The sequence below is a fragment of the Aspergillus terreus genome, genomic scaffold (assembly GCF_000149615.1).
Source record: "Aspergillus terreus NIH2624 scaffold_15 genomic scaffold, whole genome shotgun sequence".
NCBI lineage: Eukaryota > Fungi > Ascomycota > Eurotiomycetes > Eurotiales > Aspergillaceae > Aspergillus > Aspergillus terreus.
Genome location: NT_165938.1, coordinates 1,092,017 through 1,112,812, shown reverse-complemented (window position 1 = coordinate 1,112,812; position 20,796 = coordinate 1,092,017). Strand labels below are relative to the sequence as shown.

Below are 20,796 nucleotides of genomic sequence, written 5' to 3'. Positions count from 1 at the left end.
CCAACAGTCTATGCTGTCAGATGATCGAATTGCCTGCAACCAGGCGGGGTCGAGACCACAGCGAAGACCAGACTCTCTCTGGGATTGACTGAAAAACAATCGGGAGACCAACCGACTGCATATCGGATCGAAACCCATAGTTTATAACCATAGTAATAAGATCATTGACCATGATCTTTCTCAAGGCGCAGCATCAGTCCTATCTGCGTGCACGGTTCACGACATGGCGCCTCTTTCTAGGCCCCTCCCACTATGGACACTCAAGCCCGGGTATACAGCATACTACGTGATATCCGGGGCAACATCGAGACGATTCATATCGAACTCCAAGTCTACCGCAACACCAGACATTCCAATTCCACAGCAAGGCGCATCGGTAGCCCCCACAGCGCATAACAATGCTCCTCCGCCTGCGCTCTCGGCTCTCCCTTTCCCTATGCTTCTCCGCTCTCTCTTCATCAACACCGTGTCTTCACATCCACTTCTTCTGAGTCCGACTCTAAGGGCTCTGAAGTTTCTCTGCAAGCCGGGGCGGACCTGGATCTTCGATGTGGATCGAAATCCCTTGCTGCATGCAATCCTGAAAGCAACGTTCTACCGGCAATTCTGTGCCGGTGAATCCCCGTCCGAAACCAGAGCTGTAGTCCAGAGCCTCAAGGACCTGGGTTTACGCGGGGTGATTCTCACATATGCAAAAGAAACCGTCTTCGACGTCCATGATAAGGCGGTCTCCGGGCCGGACACCGAGAACCTGGTCTCGGGAGACAATATCACATCCTGCCCCAGCATCTCCGCGTGGCGCGAGGGGACGTTAAAAACCATTGATCTAGTCGACGAAGGTGACTACCTTGCTCTCAAGTAAGCATCTACAGCCGGATACCTCCCTCTGGGCAGCTTGTTGCTAACCTGTTCAAGGCTAACCGGCGCGGGCCCGGCAGTGACCAACGCATTTTCCAAAGGCGATCTTCCGCCGACGCAAATGCTCACGGCTCTCAGAGATATCTGTACCAAGTGTCAGGAGAAAGGGGTCCGCATTATCGTCGATGCAGAATCCCAGAACTTTCAACGCGGAATAGCCCGAGTAACTCTGGACCTGATGCGCACCTATAACCGCAACGGGTCGGCACTCGTCTACAACACATACCAAGCGTATCTCAAAGCCATGCCCATAACACTGAAAGCGCACCTGGAAGCCGCAAGCCAAGAGGGCTTTACATTGGGTTTGAAGCTTGTTCGAGGCGCTTACCTGGCTACGGACGAGCGGTCTCTCTTTCACGATACCAAGGAGGACACCGATCGGGCATACGATACTATCGCGCAGGGTGCTCTACGCCAGGAACTCTGGGAATACGGAGCGCAGGGAAGCTCTCATGGGAAACAGTTTCCCTCGGTGAATTTGTTCCTGGCGAGCCATAACAGAAAGAGTCTGTTGGCTGCCCGGCAACTGCACCAGCAACGTCTCAGGGAACAACTGCCAACAGTACCAGTTGGTTTTGGTCAGTTGCATGGGATGGCTGACGAGGTGAGCTTTAGCCTTGTCCAGTTGAAGGATGAAGCGGGGTCGTCCCCAGATGTATACAAATGTTCATCCTGGGGGTCGATGTCGGAATGTCTGGCATATATGACCAGGCGGGCCATTGAGAATCGGGATGCTGCAGGAAGAACGAAGGATGAGTATGCTGCGTTGAAGGTCGAAGTCCGGAGGAGGCTCTTACGCTTTTTCTCTCTGTCCTCGAATTAATAGCTTCCAATGAGTTACGCTCTTATGAGGACCAGATTGTGATCCTTTAGTAACAGATTTTGTTCTCAAACAGCTCGCTATACAAGCACTTCCTTAGCTCACGCCTATTGACATGTATCTGGCTGTGTACTCAGAGTGTAGGAGATTGGGTGAACGAGGGATTAGTAGTTACAAGAGAACCACCATTTAACAAATATATCGCTAGACTCTATTTCACGCTTCTAGTCTGGATCTGCTGTGAAAGTATTCTCGTAGCTCCATGTTTGCCAGGCATCCAAATCCAAACGCAGGAATTATTCGAACGCAGCGAATAACAGTTGCAGATGGAAGATTCTGCCTCATAAAGGTAACCCGATCCCTCATTCTCGCAATATTGGGCCGGTTGTACAGATCCAACGCAAGCAGGTGCACCGGAGATGCCATGAGCTGGGAGAGAACTGGTACGGTCATCTGCGTGATCACGGTACGAGTGTGCGGATCGTGCGTCAGGCTATCGGGGATAGCTTTGGCGCAGTGAGGAGGAAGGTTAAACGACCCTGAGATAGTGATTGCGTCACGAAATAGAAAGATGGCTGTTGCAGCACCGGAGACGGCGCGCGGAGATGAGCGTCGCAGGGTATCAGTTGCGCTTTTGCTGCAATTACTGAACAGCTCGGCAAATCGTATGTCTTTCCACACCCCCAGGGGCACATTGACTGCAAAGGTTGACGCAAAGACAATTGGATCTCGGGCGGGAGACGCCGGGATTGTATGTTTCGTTATGGTGTCTACGCCGTTGGCGACCACGTAAGTGGCTGCGTATAGCGTCCAAATGAGACCGAACGGTTTCGAAGACACAAATTGGCCAGGTCTTCGAAGGGAATTTACGAAATGCGTTTTTAGCCCACGGAGGAGAGGCCAGTTGCAAGACGCTTTCTCGACCAGGGCACTAGTATATCGTGATGATTACTGTTAGCAGGTCAACTTTTGTTTACGGCAAGGACTGCGCCTACCGATCAATAATAGTCACTGCTGGAGCCACTACTACTGCTGAAGCTGTAGCAGCAATGGCATCACCTGCCAGCTGGTAGCTAAGCTGGTGAGTAGATTGTCTGTCGTAGTCCATTCCCAGCTGGTCATGATCAGGTACGGCCTTCGTTGACGCAGCGTCCATAAATCTAGCCAGCTCTCTATTGAAATCTCCGATTCTGCCCTTCTACTCTAACGCATGACTTTCCTGTGGAAAATCGAACCGTTCATACTTCTAGGATGTTGTGGTCCACCACCGGCAAGCCTCCCGATACTTTTTGGCGGGGTGTCGGGACCCTACCCGGTGGGCTCCAGATGCATACATAAAGCTCTAGTCAAGCAAGGACACTCTCTTTTGGTCAATCAGTATCTCTTTTGTGAGCATGACTGCAGCTCGTTTACAATGTATTATGGCGCGCCGGGTGCCTCCTTTAACCCGTGCCGAATTTCCCTCTGTGGCCGTTGTCTATCACCAGATTCGCACCAAAGCCACCGCCCCCTTCAAGCTGCCAGCAGCCAGGAATGAGCCCAACGTAAGTCAATCGCCAGAACTTAGGTTGATGATTGTATAATGTAGTAATATTAACCTCTACCAGCCCCATTATGTCCGAGGCTCGCCCGAGCGCCAACAGTTGGAAGCAGCCTTGACCAAGCTCCGATCCCAACTGCCCGTCAAAAGCTCCATCTTCTACAATGGAAAGGCCCAGGAGGTATCCAAGTCCTTGAGTCAGGCCATGCCTGCAGAGCATGGCACAGCATTTACAAACTACCCAATGGCCAGTCGGGAGCAAGTCTCCGTTGCTATCGAGTCGGCTCTCAAGGCGAAAAAGCGCTGGGAAGAGACTCCCTTCGTAGACCGCGCCGCCATCTTCATGAAGGCGGCCGAGTTAGTTACGACAAAATACCGCTATGAGATCATTGCAGCCACCATGCTCGGACAGGGAAAGAATATCTGGCAGGCGGAAATCGATGCGGCCGCAGAATTAGCCGACTTCTTCCGACTCAATTGCCACTACGCTGCGGAGTTGCTCGAAAGACAGCCCACACGTGGTAGCGACGGCATGTGGACGTGAGTTGCACGCCCAATGCAAAACCGACTGACCTTGAAAGGGATGCTGATTGACTCGACAGTCGCGTCGACTACCGTCCTTTAGAAGGCTTCGTCTACGCCATCTCGCCATTCAACTTCACAGCCCTCGGAGGAAGCTTGGTATCAGGACCGGCGTTGATGGGCAATGTTGTTATCTGGAAGCCGTCCCCCCATAATGTCTATGCCAGCACTCTGGTCTACAAGATCCTGCTAGAGGCAGGTCTCCCTCCAGATGTGATTCAGTTTGTGACGGGTGACGCAAAGCTGATCACAGATGTGGCCCTCTCCCACCGCGAATTTGCAGGTCTCAACTTTATCGGCTCATCGGACGTGTTCCGGTCTCTCAGTGCAAGAATTGGGCAAGAGATTGGGAATAAGACATACCGGGATTTCCCGCGCATCGTCGGAGAGACCAGCGGGAAGAACTTCCATCTGATACACAACTCTGCAGACATCCCCAGTGCGGTCAACCATACCATCCGCGGCGCGTTTGAATATCAGGGTCAGAAGTGTTCCGCCACATCGCGCGTGTATGTTCCCGAGTCTCGTGCCGAGGAGTTCATTGCTGCTTTGACCGCCGGAGTGAAGGACATTACAATTGGAAGCCCCGATAAAGATCTGGAAGCGTTCATGGGCCCGGTCATTCACAAGGAGTCTTTCAAGAAGATCAAGTCTATCATCGACGAGTGCAACAACGACGCCTCCTTGAAACTACTGGCAGGTGGCACATACGACGATTCAACGGGATACTTTGTCAACCCGACAGTCTACCAGGCGCAGTCTCCGGACCATCGGCTGTTCGACGTGGAGATCTTTGGTCCGGTACTTGCCCTTTACGTGTATCCTGATTCAGAATGGAGCACTATTCTGCGCAAGACTGATCAGGCCGGAGGTGGACTGGCGTTGACCGGCGCTGTTTTTGCTAACGATCGGGGTGCTATCCGTGAAGCGGAAGACGCTCTGCGCTACTCGGCTGGGAACTTCTATATTAGTACGTGATCGTGAGCTGTGGGGGTACGGAAATGGACTGCTAACAAACTATAGATTGCAAAACTACTGCCGCATTGATCGGGCAGCAGACCTTCGGTGGTGGTCGTGCGAGTGGAACCAACGACAAGGCGGGCAGCTCTGATATTCTGAGGAAATTCACTAGCCCAAGGACGATCAAGGAGGAGTTCTTCCCCCAAAATACTTACTTGTACCCTAGTAATTATCAGTAGACTTAGATGGACAATAGTATGGACGCACATGTTCAGGTCATACTGGGTGTTGGGAGTATTTTTCCCTATACCTCTTCTTGCATATCTAAGTCAAACTATTCATCCCAAAGTCCTCTGACCCAAATAATGGTTATAGTGCTTGGTCTAGATATATAGGACTAGGGAGGTACTATAAACATGTCTCTAAGCACATTTCCGGACGGGCGTGTGTTCAGAACGCCCATCATCCGCCATCAACAAATACACTGTCAGAACGGTGCCAGAGATCCGGTCAGCCGAACAATCCTCTGTGTGTCTCCAATTGCCCCAACTGTCGCATCTGATCTCGGTAACAAACCCGAACGATGTCTCATCCCCGCTCGCCGGAGTTGTAGCCGACTGCACTCCTTCCAGACATTTGTTATACATAAACCCCCTGGTTGTAATGCAGTCCAAGATCCGGACCAGACAGTATCCATCACAAGAAACAAAATGTGGTCCAAGAAGGTCGAACCCGAGCAATACTTCCTCCCTTCAACTCCGCATGTACCCAACTCCCGACTCCCCATCCTCGTATACCGCAACGCCCTCTCAGACACCAGTCCCCGCAACATCCTCGACACGATCGAGCCGAATGGATGGCTTATGGGCGGACAGTGGAAGACGTACAAAGTGCCGCATTTCCATGCTGATTGCCACGAATGTTATGGCATCATCAAGGGGAAGACGACATATTTACTTGGGCTCGGACCAGTTGACCCCCAGTTCAATACGGAGGGAGAGCCTAATGGGATGAAGCTTACTGTAGAGAAGGGCGATGTCTTCGTCTTGCCGGTACGTCTGCTGTTATGGCATCCTGTGGCATCATGGGTCTCGGTTGTGCTAATCATCTAGGCGGGAACATGCCATGCCTCACTTGAATCGGAGGGCGACTATGAATTCATTGGATTGTATCCCAACGTGAGCGTGCTCATCTGTTCTGATCTATCGAACACAGGATGATCGACTGACCGGATGTCGGTGAATAGGGCATCTTGAAAGAAACCGGACACCGTTTCGATATGAACTATGCACTGAACCCTTCGGAGACCGAGAGATTAGCTACCAGATGCGACGCCGTGCCTATACCACCACTCGATCCACTGTACGGTTTGGATGGGCCTTTGCCTCGGCTCTGGAGGCAGGCGGCGGCTAGGAATGTAAGGGCGCGGATTTAGTGAGGGTCGTGCAGTTGGAGGGCAGTGTGGAAGCTGAGGATGGAGTGTAGTGTAGATTTCTGGGAACTGATGGAAGTCGGCTTTCTAAATATGAGATCTAGCATCACAGCTTCATAAACAGCATGGTGATTCTCGGAATAGTTATTCTTCGAAAACATAAGTATCAATAGCGAACAGATCTAAATCAAGGTCATGCAATATGTATAACAGGAATTTCAGAACGCTGAAATGACAGACAGTAGCTAACAAGATGGGTGGATGGTGACAAACCGAGCAATAACCAAGATGATATGTGCAGCAAGGCAGGTTGAACACAGATAAGGAAGGGCCATAGAACGCCAGAAATGCTTCGCAACAATGCTATGTTCTGATTGAATGCTTCAAAGCAGTCTCTGCGGTCAAAATATGTCAAAAACAATCACTCATTCTGCTTTACAAACTTCACAAAGGCTTTCTTGTGGACTAAGCCAGCATATTCTCCGTTCTGAAGAACACACAGATACCGCAAGCCCAGCTTTGTAAAACACTGGTAAACAAGATCTATAGGCGAATGGATGTCTAAAGCGATGGGGGCCTAGGAAAGGTATTAGCAGTTGAACTCGCTGACACGGGCCATCGACATACCGGGTCTATATATCGGCCAAAATCCACTCGATCAGGGCCAGGAAGGTCTTCGCTGTCAGAGATAACCATCGACGTGTCCAATGCCATTAGACACAGCGAGTTGTCCTCGTCTTCGAGATTGTCCAACGCGTACTCCAGATCCGGCGCGGGGATCAATCCGGTCAGGATGTTGTGGCGCAGAATGGGGAGGCCACTGTCTAGTTCGCCGGCCATAAGCAAATTCTGCAGCTTCGAACGCAGCTCCGACGCTGGTACGAAGGGGGACTCCGATATATCGATAATGCGACTCTTCCTCACCGGTCGCACAATGTCGCCAAGCTCAGCGTCAGACGCGATCTGGATATTGTTGTCAAGGAATGGATAGGAATTCATATCGGTCAGAAGGTCCTGGTAACTGTGAGTTCGAGTCGTTCACTTGATACGCGAGTGGACTTACGTAGATGCTACGAGGCTCGATAGCGTCCGCCGTCCATTTGGCACACAGAATCGCGAGCGAGAATGGAAGCACGTGGTCAAGGCTCCCTGTGAGTTCAAACAAGATAACAGCAAGAGTAACGGACAAGCGAGTGACACCACACATAGTCGCCCCAGCGGCAACCATTGCATACACTCCGGGAGTCACGCAGGACTCCATACCAGAGACAGCCGGGCAGGACGAGCCAAAAAGAGGAAAGGTCGGATATTTCACAACCAAGTATTGGGCGGCATGGCCGATAATCCGGCCCAAGAGGCCGCCGACAACCATGGAAGGCACATAAATGCCAGCTGGGACTTTGATTCCAAAAGTGACCACGGTAAGAAGACTCTTGATGACGAAAGCGATCAGCAGATAGCGGATGATCTCGCCGATCCCATCTTCGTCGGGACACAGCCCCGTAGGTGAAGAGGACTCCCGCTCACAGGGAGAGGCCAACTCGAACAGAAGCTCCGAAACAGGGAGCTTGGTGTAACGATTCCAAAAACTAACCAACCCTGTCAGCAGCGCGACAAGGACGACCTCGAGCATTGGCCAGCGCTTGATGAGCGGAATTCGACGAAATGATTTTGCCCAGATGTTCGATGCCTTGATGAACAGGGCCCCCAAGGCGCCGCCCAAGACTCCCAAGAAAATGAAGATGACCATCTCGAAGATCTCCCAATCACCGAGATACCGAACCTGGAACAAGACGATCTTACCAGTCCCATATGGGTTCAGGAACTTGAGCGACAGTGCTGCGGCGATGCAGCAGAAGAACGTCCTGAAGAGGGTCTTCGGGGGGAAGTAATAGCTGACTTCCTCCAAACTGAAAAGGACGCCTCCAATAGGCGCTCCAAAAGCAACTGCAACACCGCCAGCCGCGCTCGCACTCAGAACCTCTCTTCGTTTGCCGTCATTATGATTATACTTGGCAAAGAGCCGACAGCAAATATTCCCGACGCAGGTGGCAATGTGGACATATGGACCCTCCTTTCCAAGGCTCAGGCCGGATGAGACGCTGAAGACCAGCGCAATGGTTTTGATGACAAGAGTCTTGAATCCCAGATAGCCATGGAGAACGAAACCACTGTTAATTACCTTGACCTCGGCCACTCCACTCCCCGCAGCGGAATAGTAAACCATATCGGGGCGGCTAGGGAACATGGCATAGGGAGCCCCGGGGCTGGATGAGTCAGGTGAGGCGGCGGCATCAATGCTGGGCCTTCCTCGTGACTCCGCGGCTGCCAGATTCTCATCCAGGGTGGTCAACGAGATGGAAGACGGAACGACGGTCTTGGTGAGGAGGGTGAGGAGGCATGAGACTGCCGAGAGGACCAGAACCCAAGAGACATACAAGGCAAAGTCCACCCACTGGTTGTCAGACCCGGAAGGTCTGAACATCCTCGACCACGACCGCCACTGCGGACAATCATAAGTATCGGCACAGCAATTTGAGCGGCTATTAAACCACCTGGTGGTGCAGAAACCCTCCTTTAAATCGAACACAAAGTCCTCAGTCACATCCACAAAATAGGCAATGGCTGCAGTGATGCAACCGATCAGGGCGACCAACACCCAGCCCTGGGCACCGTCGAACCAGGAAAGAAGACGACCACGGATGTCCTTCCGAGCCCGCAGCTCGCGAAGGCGGGCTCCATCGGCGATGCTATCATGGACCCAATCCGTTGAGGTGAATTGATCATACCAGGTCCGCTCGTCCAGGAAGGAGGAAGAGCCGAAGCCGTCCTTGGCTGAGGCGGCGAGGCTGTCGGCCTGGTCTGCGTCCAGACTTCCCCGGCGACTGAATCGAAGGTTTTGCGAGTTTGCGCGGCTATGGTGGCGGGATCGACGCAAGCTTCCGCTCAGCAGGGAGTGCCGGAAGTGGCTATCGGCCGTGGAGTTGGCGGAGATATTGGTATACGAGCGACGAGGCAGACGTCGACGACCTTCCTGGGGGTTTCCGAGCAAGCTGGTCGTCTCCGTCACCTCCAGCGGAGGCTCCAACGACTGATAGCCGGTATGGGCTTCCGACAGAAGGCTATGGCTCCGCCTGACGGCTGACGGGGAGGGCGGAGCGGTCCTGGAAGCCGATCGAGGGCGTTCGTTGTCACTGGGACCTTGGGGTTCATCATGGGGGTTCGCGGTGAAGTATGTGGGAACCGAACGAGGCATCTTTCCAGCTAGAAGCAATGGGAGCTTCGGTCTGGACTAGAGCGGGCGAGCTGGACAGGGTCAGTTTCCAGCTGCCCGCAGGGCCATCGGCAAATAATTCGCGGGGTTTAAATCATACCAACAAGCATTATCATTCAAAGCACACCGCTCGAAATGAACGAGAGCGGGTGAGAGTTGGAGAGAGATGGACGACGGGGAGATAAACAGCTCGAAAGAGGAGAGGAGAAGCGGAAGTTGCTCGGGAGGGTGTGCTGACTCATCCCCCCGCGATCATCTGTCATCTGATGGCATCATCCATTGCATTCATCAATGCCGCCATACACGCGGACGAAGCATCCAGATCCTTCGCTGTTTCTGCTTGAATGTCTTTGATCGAATCACCAGGGTGTGGTTCTTGACTCCCGCGCTTGGCCCCGTTGGTTACGTACGACCCCTCGACGCACGGTGGTCAATCCCGGGATGCATCCCAGACGATGCATGACTCCACGCCGTTATGCAAGCCGATCATCTCGCCAAGACGTGGGAGAGGCGATCATGGCACATCAACATGGCCCAATGGCTGCTGATGACGTGCCCTGTGGTGGCAATGTTTTGGACGCCTTGTCTGTGCTCCGCATATGGCGACTGATTCTCGTAGCATAGAGTTAACGAGGGCTACGGTCAGTTTATACTCTGCGTAAGATAGATGGATCTAAATCACATTGATTGTCTATCCGGATTATTTAGCTTAATCCGGTTCTTCGTGTTTTCCGTGGTGTGACCGCAATCGAGGTAGAGTCGAGAGTATATTACTCCGGTCCCTTGTGACATTCGGGTGTGATATATATTGTCTCAGTGGGCTGTACGCATGTTCTAGCCTTCCAACACACAAATGAAATGTTGTGTTCACATGTACTTAATAAAGGGCATGAAGTTACGCTCTACTTATGGACGACATCGTCCTATCTCTTTTCTTTTATATGCCTTCTATAGTAGATCCCGGATTGTCCTCCAATCTATCGGCCTGCATGTCTCGGAAGGGAATGGCAGCTTTACTCCCTGTCAACCACAGGATTCTCCTCGTCCAAGCTTTCCTGGCGATGGGATGGAAAGCTTGGCCATGCTTCCCTATGGCTAGAAGACAGTAAACAGTCAACTTTCACCCTTTTCTCTGCGGGTTGAGATATTTCCTCTAGTGATTACCTACTTTACTGCTTGTTCCCTAACATAGAACCCCGAAGTCAAGGATTTACCTCTAACCAGCAATGCTTCACTGTCACTCCGTAGGGATGATGACTCACTCGTCTCCAGGTCCATCCACTCTGTCCGAGCTTTGCTGGGACGGCCGAGATAGAGTAGTCTGGAGGCGTTGGTATGTTCGCTTAGGGGATCTTTGAGCTTTCTCCTATCGCTCATTTTCAGTCTCGTCAGTAACATTGGTCGTGCAAAGAGTCCGACCTGTAGGTCCGTGGCTGCATGCCGAGCATTGACGGCCTTCTTCATCTTTGGATTGGTAGGCATGGTGCACGACAGAGGTAACTAGCTGTGATCTGTAAGCCTGGATAGTCCAAATTGGTTGTAAAATTCTATCGTTATCATCTTGATCTGCCAAAGACTCCGTAAATATGCACACACCCACAAGGCAATACTACAAAGGAGGGGCCCCGCGATGCGCAAACGTAGTATCCACGAGATGGTCTTAAAATATATCAAGTCACCCAGTCTAGCATCGACTGGGCTAGAACGATGGATCCTATGGGATGAAGTATTTTTGTTGGTGGAAATTGGGGGTAATTTGGCCATCAATGGGGATGTTTTTTGGGTCCCGTGTTGAAAAGAGTCAATTCCGCAAGTGGAGCATACATAATCCTCACCCACAGCCTTGGACATCCTCACCACTGCAGTCGTTCATCTACCTAATAATAAACCACAACTCATCATGACAAACCACTCCGCCGACGAAGGCCTGTTCCAGCCATACGACCAATTCATCCTCTTTGGCGACTCCATCACTCAGCAGTCGACTTCGCCGGCCGATGGATTCGTCTTCCAGGCCGAGTTGCAAGATGGTGACTGACTCTCTCCATCCTCTGAATGGGGTTCCAACTAACGCGTCTCCAGCCTACTGCCGCCGCTTGGATGTCATCAATCGCGGGTTTAGGTATGGACGGCCTTTTGTACTGCAACGAACAGACAATTAACCGACATCACCAGTGGCTATACCACCGCTAATGCGATCAATGTCTTTCCAAAATTCTTCCCCACGCCGCAAAGAGCTACGGTGAAGTTGATGGTATCATTCCTACGGAGACTGAAAATGCCTAAGACTAATTCAAGGTAGACAATCTTCTTCGGCGCCAATGATGCCTGTATTCCAGGGACCTTCCAACACGTCCCTCTGGACAAGTTCAAGGAGAACCTGAGGCAACTCATTCAACACCCCGCGGTGACAGCTCAAGGCACCCAGGTCATCGTGCTCACCCCACCTGCAGTGAACGAGTACCAAATGGACCCGGGTGACGGCTCCCCTTTGGCCCGAACCGCCAGTCACACCAAGATCTATGCAGATGCTGCCCGGGAGGTTGCAACATCGCTAGGAACCCCTGTCGCCGACATCTGGACAGCATTCATGACGGCGGCCGGCTGGAAGGAAGGGGAGCCTCTGACAGGTTCGAAGGAGATCCCCAATAATGCGAAACTGCAGAGTCTACTGACCGATGGTGGGTTCTTCTCAAAGACATTAAGCGGGTTGATACTCACTCGTGGACAGGACTGCATTTGACGGCGGACGGTTACCGGATGGTTTTAGAGGTGGTGATGGAAACAATTCGACAGAATTGCCCGGAGTTAAGTCCGGAGCAATTGCCCTGGGTGCATCCGCCCTGGACAGAGGCGCCGCGGTATTAATCGGTAGAAATCGACATAAAATAGACTTCCAAATAGATCTATACAGCAATCATGGCTGGATAATGGAGAGTGGTACCTGGTAGACCAAGCAAAGTGAAAGCGGTCTAGAATCGGACGGAAGAATCCCCCAGAGGGCCGCGAATCCCCTCATTTCCCCTTCTCCCTTCATCCATCCATTTGTGCAACCATCAATCTCCCTCTCAGACTTCTGTCTCTTGCTATTCTCTTGACTTTTATACGTAACCTCTTCTCTCGCAATCCTCCCAGATCTCCTGCAGAACTCTTCCTTCGCCGTCGCCACTTTCTTCGCACGTCGGCATCAAACCTCCTCCCTCGAGCCATCATAACTCATCCCTCCTTACGCCTTGCATTACCGCATTGTCCTTGCCATATCGGACCCTGCCGTTCTTCTCCCCTCGTCGCTACCGCTCTCTATCTCTCTCGGCATTTGTCCCGTTCCTATAACACCCCGAATCCCTCCTTTCCACCCTCCCGACTCGTACGCCGTCGGCCGATCATCGCACGCTTCTCCGCCCCCGGTTTGGTCAATCTTATATGTTTGCAACAAATACAACAGATCCTAGGTTCTAGCAAATTGGGTGGACGGCCGTACGGCCGTCTCACAGCACGCGGGAGGAGGAGTTTCGAGGATTGTGGGAGACAAGGAACACAACTGCTGAGAGCCCCAGTATCCGTCGTCTTCGGTCCAAAGTAGCTGGAAGGATCAGGATATTCTACTCAGTCCTGGAACGTTTCTGCGTTTATTCGTCTCCGTCACCGCTGGCGCCATCGCTTCTACCCCTCGTGGTTCGGATATGGATGCACAGTACCCTTTTGCTTCCCGCGACGATATCTGGCGCATCTTCGAAGAGTTGAAGGAGCTTCACGCCTCTCAGTTCGAACAGGCGGAGCGGATTGCGCGACTTGAGCGACGGAGGGACGAGGATGCCCGGTTGAGAAGTGTCTGGGGTCCGTTGTCGCCGTTTCCTACCTCGGTCGGAGGTCCCATGCCTACAGGTGGGTGTTTTCTTATGGCCTGATCTGCTTGGCAAGAACGGCATGAAGGAACTAACCCGCTGGTCTGCTCTCCAGAGCCGGTTTTCCATTCTCCAGCCGACGCTTTCAAGGGCTTTGATCAAGGACAGCATCACGGTGTGGTCGGCACCATGGGTCTCGAGGCTGAGGATGAGCCGCGACGGGGGACTTCGAGAGCGAACAGCGTTCGGTTTGATGAAAGCGCCATCCATGGGTACTACGGACAGGCGAGCCGTTCTAGCACGGATCTTCCCTTGAGGACTGGCAGTGGCATGGGAAGCCATCCGCTAACCGAGCGGTCTCTGTCCCATCGGTCCGATGGTCGACAAAGCTCGTCGGGATATTCCCATCATTCGGCACGCACGAATAGTCTTGGTTTAGACACAGCCAGCAAGATGATGGGCTCTTCGGCCGCGGGATCGCCGCTGATTCCGCCTCCCGGACTGTTCCTCCTGGGCCCGGTGCCCTGCATCATCCGGTGTTGGTTGACGACAAACTTCTCCAACGACTCACTTCTGTACGCGGCTGTCTGCTCGGGCTCGTATACGTCGTTCCTGGGCTATCCGATGATCCGGAAATACGGCTTGGAAGATTTGGTGACGGAAGCGGACGACGTGCAGTTCATCAAGCTGCCGATGTATCTGCCCGAGGCGAGCGTTCACCAATCGTCCTCGCGGTCAAGCAGCCCCGTGCCTCAGCTCCCTGCGCTGACGATTCGGTTCCTCATCCGTGACGTCGATCCCACCGACCCGTCAATCCAGATCGTCATCGGCAGCGATGTGCTCCGCTCCCACAACGCGGACATCCTGTTCTCTCAGGACAAGATGATCATGGTCGATGACGAGAGGAACAAAATCTCCGTCCCGCTGGTTCGTCCGGAGGACGACGCTGTTTTCAAGTTCCTGCGCACCGCACCCGACATTCCGCGGACCGAACGAACAGAACAGACCAAGCAAGCAGCTGACCTGCCAGTCGCTAATGGACATGCGTCAGTCGGGGTGATCGGACAGCCCAACCACACCATGCGCCCGTCGCGATCAGTCTCCGGCTCGGCGAGAGGCTCCCTGGAGGAACCCGAAGAGAGTCGAAAGACGTCTTTGGACATTCAGGACCCATCAAAGAACGTTGACCCTGCGCCCAAGTCGACCCCGCCGTCAGAACCGCAGCCCGCTGTGCCTCCGTCCAAGGCGGAGCTTCCAGGAGTCTGGGGCTCGTGGAAACGCGACGCCAGGTCGGACACCAGTGCCTCTGCCGGGAAGTCTTCCCGAGGGCGGCCCATGAAGGTTCTGCGGCCGAGCAAATCCTCGTCGCGGACGCCGACAACCGCAACGTTCTCCGGCACCTCCAGTGCGGAACCCACCGGGCCGACTTCTGCGTCGCAGTCTGCGTCGTCTCGGGCTTCGCCGGACGAGACGCGGACGGGCCAACCGTGGGCTTCGAATCCCATCGGGGGCGCCTCCGCTTTCGGATGGCTCAACTCGTCACAGTCGCCGGCCGCCAGTCGGCCCCCGACGACCCCTAAATGAAATAGATTAGGCACGCGTCGTGCAGTCCGTAGACCTAGCAATTGGCCATAGTGTCTATACAGTAGGCTAGTAAGAACAAATTGGCACAGTCTTATCTCATGTCCTTGTATGTACGTCTATCAAGCCTGGCTCCCAAATCACATCTTCGCCAAGGCGCCCAACGACGCCTTCGTATCCTCCTTGAATTCCTTAATCAGGGTATTAACAGCCTTGAAATTCGCATGGCTCGCATCCCCCAGGATCTCAAACAAGATACTCTCACTACTGGTGACAATGGCGCCGGCGTCCCGCAGCCGCGCCAGGGCGATGCCCCTCTCCTCGGGATTCACACTGGTGACCCCGTCCACAATCACATACACACGGTGGCCACGCTCGAGCAGATCCAGCGCCGTCTGCGTGACACAGATGTGGGTCTCGATGCCGACGATGATGGCGTCGACGGGGGAGACCTCGGGCTTGGGGAGCAGCGCCTCGAGCTCGGGCGTGATCATGGAGAAGAGCGTCTTGTCGAGGTTGGCCTTGACGTGTGCGCCGGTCAGATGCCGCTGCAGCTCGCCGATGGTGTCGCCCAGCCGGGCGCGGTTCTGGGTCGTGACATACGTGGGGATCTGGAAGGTGTCTGCGGCGCGGAGGAGTTTGGAGGTCGTCGGGATGCTGCTCGGCTTGTTAGCTTTGGTAAGGCGTCGTGGGGCGGGTTGACGTGCATCTTGCTGAACTCGTGCATCGCCGGACGGAACTTTTCCTGGATATCGCAGATGCTGGGTTCTTCGGTTAGTAAGGCAGTCAGTCTCGTTGGTTGATCTGGGCTGCACGTACAATAAGGCCGGGTTCCCTGGCGATTGGTTAGCGGGGATCTCTTGAGGGCGCAAATGACTTACGAATCCGGGATGCTCTTGAGATGGCTGCCATTTTGGGCGTGAAGGCGAGGATGTTCCGTGATGATGTCTGGAATACAGGGGCGAGAGGGATGAGAAGAAAAGGGATGCCACAATGTGGTGAGAGACGCTGCGGGGAACTCCGCGGTGCGGGGAAGTGCTGCCTTAGGGTTTAGGCATGAATCTCATACTATTCGGCCGGGAAGTCTATATCACCATCATGGCGTTCTATATCTACACAGAAATCTCCTGCACCTTCGCCCGTCCAGCGAACCAGCTGCTGTCTCCTGCCAACGCAGCCTGTCGGATGACGTACAATTCATCCAGGAACGCCGGCACGAAACTCCCCGGTCCACGCACATTTTCTCTCGCCGCTGCATTCTCGGCAGCAATCTCGTACATCAGAAGTCCCGACAGGACGGCAAGGAGTTTATCGGACGGATGGGTAGTCAGGAAGCAGCCTGCAACGGTGCCAACAGCACAGCCGGTCTAGGTTCTTGTTAGTACGCGAATCAATGAGCGGGTCAGTTGGACGTACGCCTGTCACTTGGCCAAGAAGCTCGTGGCCATTTTCGATGGCCAGAACCCGCTCGCCGTCACTAAGGTAGTCGGTCGAGCCGGTCAAGAGGACCAGGTTGTCTGTATGCGTCAGCATCACGGTGGGTGGTTCAGAGATCAGGGAGCGGGGGGCGTACGTTCTCTGCGGGCCAGGTCGCGAGCAAGCTTGGCCTTGGACGCGCTATCGAGGCTGCTTGGTCCGCTGTCGACACCGCGTTGGGTCACGCCGCTGCTGCCAGAGACCTGGCGGATCTCGCCCTCGTTGCCCTTGATGAGGGTGAAGTAGCCGCCGGCCATCAACTGGGCCACGGCCCCGCGGCGGATATGGGTCGCTGCCGCGCCGACAGGGTCGTACACGACCGGGTTGCCGCGTTCGTTGTACGCCTTGATGGCTTTGAGGTAGTTCGAGACGCTCTCGCTGGTCAAGGTGCCCATGTTGATGAGGAGGGCGCCGTCAAATTGACAGAGATCGACCGCCTCCTCGCCGTACGGGGACATGATGGGGGAAGCGCCCCTGAAGCGAGAATAGTGTTAGTTATCCAGTCACTATACGTAGGCAATGAAGACTAAGGGAACGTACATGGACAACGCAACGTTGGCGACAAAGTTCGCCACGACAAAGTTGATCATGTTGTGCACCAGGGGGTGCGTCTGGACCATCTTTTGCACGATCGCGGGCACCGTGTCTAGCATCTCGGAGAGCCCATTGATGGGAGCGGCTGGGCCAGCGACGAACGGCGGCGGCGTAGCAATGCGACGGACGAACTCGGCCGCAGCAGCGCGCGGATCGTCCGCGGCCATGATGGCGCTGACGATGGCGACCCCGTCCAGACCCTTGCGCGGTGCTTTGGACTGGTACAGGACGCGTTGCACGTTGGACAGATTGATTCCGCCGATGGAGACGGTGCCGACATCGCGGCCTGTTTCGGAAATGGCATCGAGGATGGCCTGGGTGCCGGCGGTCCCGATGATGGATTTGGTGTTTGTCTTTCTGCATCGTAACTTAGTTTATTTCTCTAAGCTGTGGTGAGGTACCTTAAACCTACGTTGGAGTTGCGAACATGGTTCCAATGCCTAGGTAGTCTGCACCCGCGGCGATGGCCTTCTGGGCTTCATCGATGGACGAGGCGCTGATGCCGATGATGGCATCTTTGGGGAGGAGCCTTTTGGCTTCCTCAATGGCTACCAGGAGTTGTTAGCAGTTCGCTCCGGGGGAATGATGGGAGGGAGCGCAACATACTCATGTCATCTTGACCGAGATGCACGCCCTCGGCGCCGACAGCGAGCGCAACATCCACGCGGTCATTGATCAGCAGAGGCACACCATACTTAGTGGTGATCTGGTGCAGCTTCTTCGCGGTGTGGATTTGGTCTCCGGTGTCGCTCTTTTTGTCTCGGTACTGGACCACCGTGACACCTGCGCCAAGCGTTAATCGGGTGTTCCAGGTTGATGGTGGGGGGAGAAGACTCACCTCCTTTGAGGGCTTCTTCAACCACTGCACAGAGGTCTCGACCCTTGAGAATGGGAGGGGTCGAGTCGGTGACCAGGTAGCAGGAGAGGTTGAGCTTCATGGTCTGGTAGGATTAGTATGCGATCTGTCAAAGGGATCGGTAGATGATGCATGGGTGGAGCGACTGATATTTTCCCGCGGGATGGAGGGGCGGTGGGGTGTATGACTGTACCACGACAAGATTTGGTATTTATTTGGCTGAATGAAGACTTACCGTGAAGGATGGGTGTTGGTTCTCTTATTGTTGGGAGTATAGAAAGGAATGCATAGTTGTCGATGGGTTATTTGAGTGACGTTAGAGACTTAGTCAGACTTCCATGGACGGTAGACCGGAGTATAGGAGAGGAATAACAATAAGCATAGAGATCCTGGATGAAGGAGATATACACTGTGTACCAGAAATGCAATTGATGCTGTAGGTTCTTTTGAACAGACATTTTCTGTCTCTGATTCTTAACTATCTAGTGCATGATGCAGGATATATACTTGAATCCACCGAGGTATATGTGCGTCACCATCGTACTGCTACCATGATCCTTGCATTCTCCATTCCATGCAAGAACATCATCATTTCATTTAATGACAGCTAATTCAAATCATGATCCCCTATTCAATCGTATAATTCGAATAAATCCAACAGTGTACTCCGTACTGCCAGCCACTACAAAAATAAAAGATCGGAACTCGGCTCAGCTGAGTCAGCCGCAATATTTTTTCTCGGCCGGAATTTCTTGGCATCCGGGCTCTTTGGGGGCTGTTTTTTCCTGTGGCTGCCGGCTTCTTTCTCACTTCCTCTTTCTCTCTTCTTCCTTTCTCTCTCCTCCATCCCACCTTCAACTCTACCACATCACTTCTGCCATCGGTTTGGACTCGTTTCCACCTCATCCGATCGTCTTCCTCGTGGAGCTGTTGTTTTGCAATCTCCTATTCCCCCCCCAAAAGACAAACCACGCCTTGTTGGTTTCTCTCCCTCAGTCAGAGAAAGCCACTCCAAACCCACCAGAAAAAGTGTCGCTCGACAACTTGTCTATGTATTCGTCCTGCGTCAGAGATTTCGACCACCACCTGCCGCTCAAGCTGCAAAAGTTTCGCATCACGCCGAAACCTTGTAGTATACACTCCAAGTCCTGTGGCTGAAAGCTATCCTCCGGGCTGCCCATCACCCTCACGTCCACGTCTTCTCTCGTGAACCCTCCGCCTGTGTCTTCCCACACCCAACAACCGCCACCATTCCTTCGATCTCAGGAACTCGTGACGCATGTCTTGTCCCTTCAAGACATCACTCCTGGTCCCAGAAAATCCCTCCCGCCTGATTCCTCGACTCGCTGCTCGTTATTAATCCCACCTCCCTGCATCAACTGTCATCATGGCTACCGTCAACATTCGTCGGGATGTCACCGATCCCTTCTACCGTTACAAGATGGAGAAGCTCCAGTCCAAGATTGAGGGCAAGGGCAACGGTATCAAGACCGTCATTGTCAACCTCAACTCCGTCGCCCAGTCCCTGAGCCGTCCTCCCGCCTATGTCATCAAGTACTTTGGCTTTGAACTTGGCGCCCAAGCCAACGCCAAGCCCACTGATGACCGCTGGATCATCAACGGTGCCCATGATGCCCCCAAGCTCCAGGACTACCTCGATGGTTTCATCTCCAAGTTTGTTCTCTGCAAGAAGTGCAAGAACCCCGAGACCGACGTCATCATCAAGGACGACAAGATCATCCTGGACTGCAAGGCCTGCGGTCAGCGTACCGACGTTGACCCCCGTCTGAAGCTGAGCACCTTCATCCTCCGCAACCAAACCACCAAGGGTGGCAAGAAGGACAAGGGCGACAAGCGGGCCCGTCGGGAGCGGAAGAAGGAGAAAAATGGCGACGCTTCCGCGAACGGTGACAAGGACGGCAGCCCCGGCGACAGCAACTCTGACAACGGGGACGGTGAAAACGGCGATCTCGCCCTGGATGCTGGCAGCGATGACGAGCTGACCCGTCGTATCAAGGCCGAAGCCCAAAGAATCGCGGCCGATACCGACGTCGATGACGGCGACTGGGCTGTGGATGTGTCTGAGGAGGCCGTCAAGGCTCGGGCCAAGGAACTGCCCTCCGACCTCAAGCGCTCCCTGGTCCTCGAGGATGAAGACGAGGGTGCGGATGGCCCTTCCGCTTATGATGAGCTGGGCAGCTGGATCCAGAAGACTGCGTCTGAGGAGGGTGGTGTCACCGCGGTCAGCGATATCGACATCTACAAGAAGGCCAAGGAGTACGGTATCGAGACCAAGCACAAGACCCTCGCTGTCCTGGCTCAGACCATCTTCGATGAGAAGATCACCAAGCAGATCGGCGGCCGCGCTGCTCTGCTGAAGAAAATGGTCACCTCTGAGCGCCATGAGAAGGCTCTGCTGGGCGGTACGGAGCGGTTCGTCGGCAATGACCACCCCGAGCTGATCTCCCAGATCCCCGCCATCCTTCTCGGCTACTACCAGAACGACATCGTCTCTGAGGAGACCCTTAAGGCTTGGGGTAGCAAGGCGAGCAAAAAGTACGTCGACATCTCCACCAGCCGCAAGGTCCGCAAGGCCGCCGAGCCTTTTCTCGAGTGGCTGGAAAACGCCGAGAGTGAGGAGGAGAGCGAGGAAGAGAGCGACGAGGAGTAAACGCCTATCGTCTCCATCTTCTGACGATCGCCTTTTCGGGATTTTTGCTCGCTTGTTCTTGAACGTTAACTGGATTCGCTCATTTGCACTGTGCCTTGGCTTGATATGAATTAAACCACACGAAAAAAATGTTGTGATTATTGAGATAGTTATTCAATCAATCGCCATTCCTATGAATTAAACAGAACTGTAGACATGCGCACAATATACAAGTTGTTAGTCGTAACCGCATAACCATCTCGACTGT

The 20,796-nt window shown here is 53.7% G+C and overlaps 8 protein-coding genes across 8 annotated transcripts; 6 read left to right on the top strand and 2 right to left on the bottom strand.

The window, feature by feature from the left end:
• Positions 1-223: 223 nt before the first annotated feature.
• On the top strand, positions 224-1,741 carry ATEG_09885 (uncharacterized protein; the record flags this gene model as incomplete). Its single annotated transcript, XM_001218506.1, has 2 exons — positions 224-858; positions 916-1,741. The coding sequence occupies 2 exons, from the start codon at positions 224-226 to the stop codon at positions 1,739-1,741; spliced, it is 1,461 nt and encodes a 486-aa protein (XP_001218507.1).
• Positions 1,742-3,159: 1,418 nt separating this feature from the next.
• On the top strand, positions 3,160-4,838 carry ATEG_09884 (delta-1-pyrroline-5-carboxylate dehydrogenase, mitochondrial precursor; the record flags this gene model as incomplete). Its single annotated transcript, XM_001218505.1, has 3 exons — positions 3,160-3,282; positions 3,346-3,818; positions 3,881-4,838. 3 exons carry the CDS (start codon positions 3,160-3,162, stop codon positions 4,836-4,838), a joined length of 1,554 nt encoding a protein of 517 aa, XP_001218506.1.
• A 692-nt stretch (positions 4,839-5,530) lies between these two features.
• Positions 5,531-6,040, top strand: ATEG_09883 (cupin domain-containing protein; the record flags this gene model as incomplete). The annotated part of the gene is made up of 2 exons (XM_001218504.1): positions 5,531-5,872; positions 5,933-6,040. 2 exons carry the CDS (start codon positions 5,531-5,533, stop codon positions 6,038-6,040), a joined length of 450 nt encoding a protein of 149 aa, XP_001218505.1.
• Positions 6,041-6,673: 633 nt separating this feature from the next.
• Positions 6,674-9,508, bottom strand: ATEG_09882 (chloride channel protein; the record flags this gene model as incomplete). Its single annotated transcript, XM_001218503.1, has 3 exons — positions 6,674-6,829; positions 6,880-7,266; positions 7,316-9,508. The coding sequence occupies 3 exons, from the start codon at positions 9,506-9,508 to the stop codon at positions 6,674-6,676; spliced, it is 2,736 nt and encodes a 911-aa protein (XP_001218504.1).
• A 1,918-nt stretch (positions 9,509-11,426) lies between these two features.
• On the top strand, positions 11,427-12,394 carry ATEG_09881 (SGNH/GDSL hydrolase family protein; the record flags this gene model as incomplete). The annotated part of the gene is made up of 5 exons (XM_001218502.1): positions 11,427-11,556; positions 11,609-11,648; positions 11,681-11,780; positions 11,829-12,207; positions 12,258-12,394. The coding sequence occupies 5 exons, from the start codon at positions 11,427-11,429 to the stop codon at positions 12,392-12,394; spliced, it is 786 nt and encodes a 261-aa protein (XP_001218503.1).
• Positions 12,395-13,209: 815 nt separating this feature from the next.
• Positions 13,210-14,955, top strand: ATEG_09880 (uncharacterized protein; the record flags this gene model as incomplete). The annotated part of the gene is made up of 2 exons (XM_001218501.1): positions 13,210-13,411; positions 13,487-14,955. The coding sequence occupies 2 exons, from the start codon at positions 13,210-13,212 to the stop codon at positions 14,953-14,955; spliced, it is 1,671 nt and encodes a 556-aa protein (XP_001218502.1).
• Positions 14,956-16,064: 1,109 nt separating this feature from the next.
• Positions 16,065-17,960, bottom strand: ATEG_09879 (bifunctional hydroxyethylthiazole kinase/thiamine-phosphate diphosphorylase; the record flags this gene model as incomplete). The annotated part of the gene is made up of 7 exons (XM_001218500.1): positions 16,065-16,319; positions 16,369-16,469; positions 16,526-16,902; positions 16,969-17,379; positions 17,435-17,570; positions 17,629-17,805; positions 17,861-17,960. The coding sequence occupies 7 exons, from the start codon at positions 17,958-17,960 to the stop codon at positions 16,065-16,067; spliced, it is 1,557 nt and encodes a 518-aa protein (XP_001218501.1).
• A 1,305-nt stretch (positions 17,961-19,265) lies between these two features.
• On the top strand, positions 19,266-20,549 carry ATEG_09878 (translation initiation factor eIF5; the record flags this gene model as incomplete). Its single annotated transcript, XM_001218499.1, has 1 exon — positions 19,266-20,549. The coding sequence occupies one exon, from the start codon at positions 19,266-19,268 to the stop codon at positions 20,547-20,549; it is 1,284 nt and encodes a 427-aa protein (XP_001218500.1).
• Between the last annotated feature and the right edge of the window lie 247 nt (positions 20,550-20,796).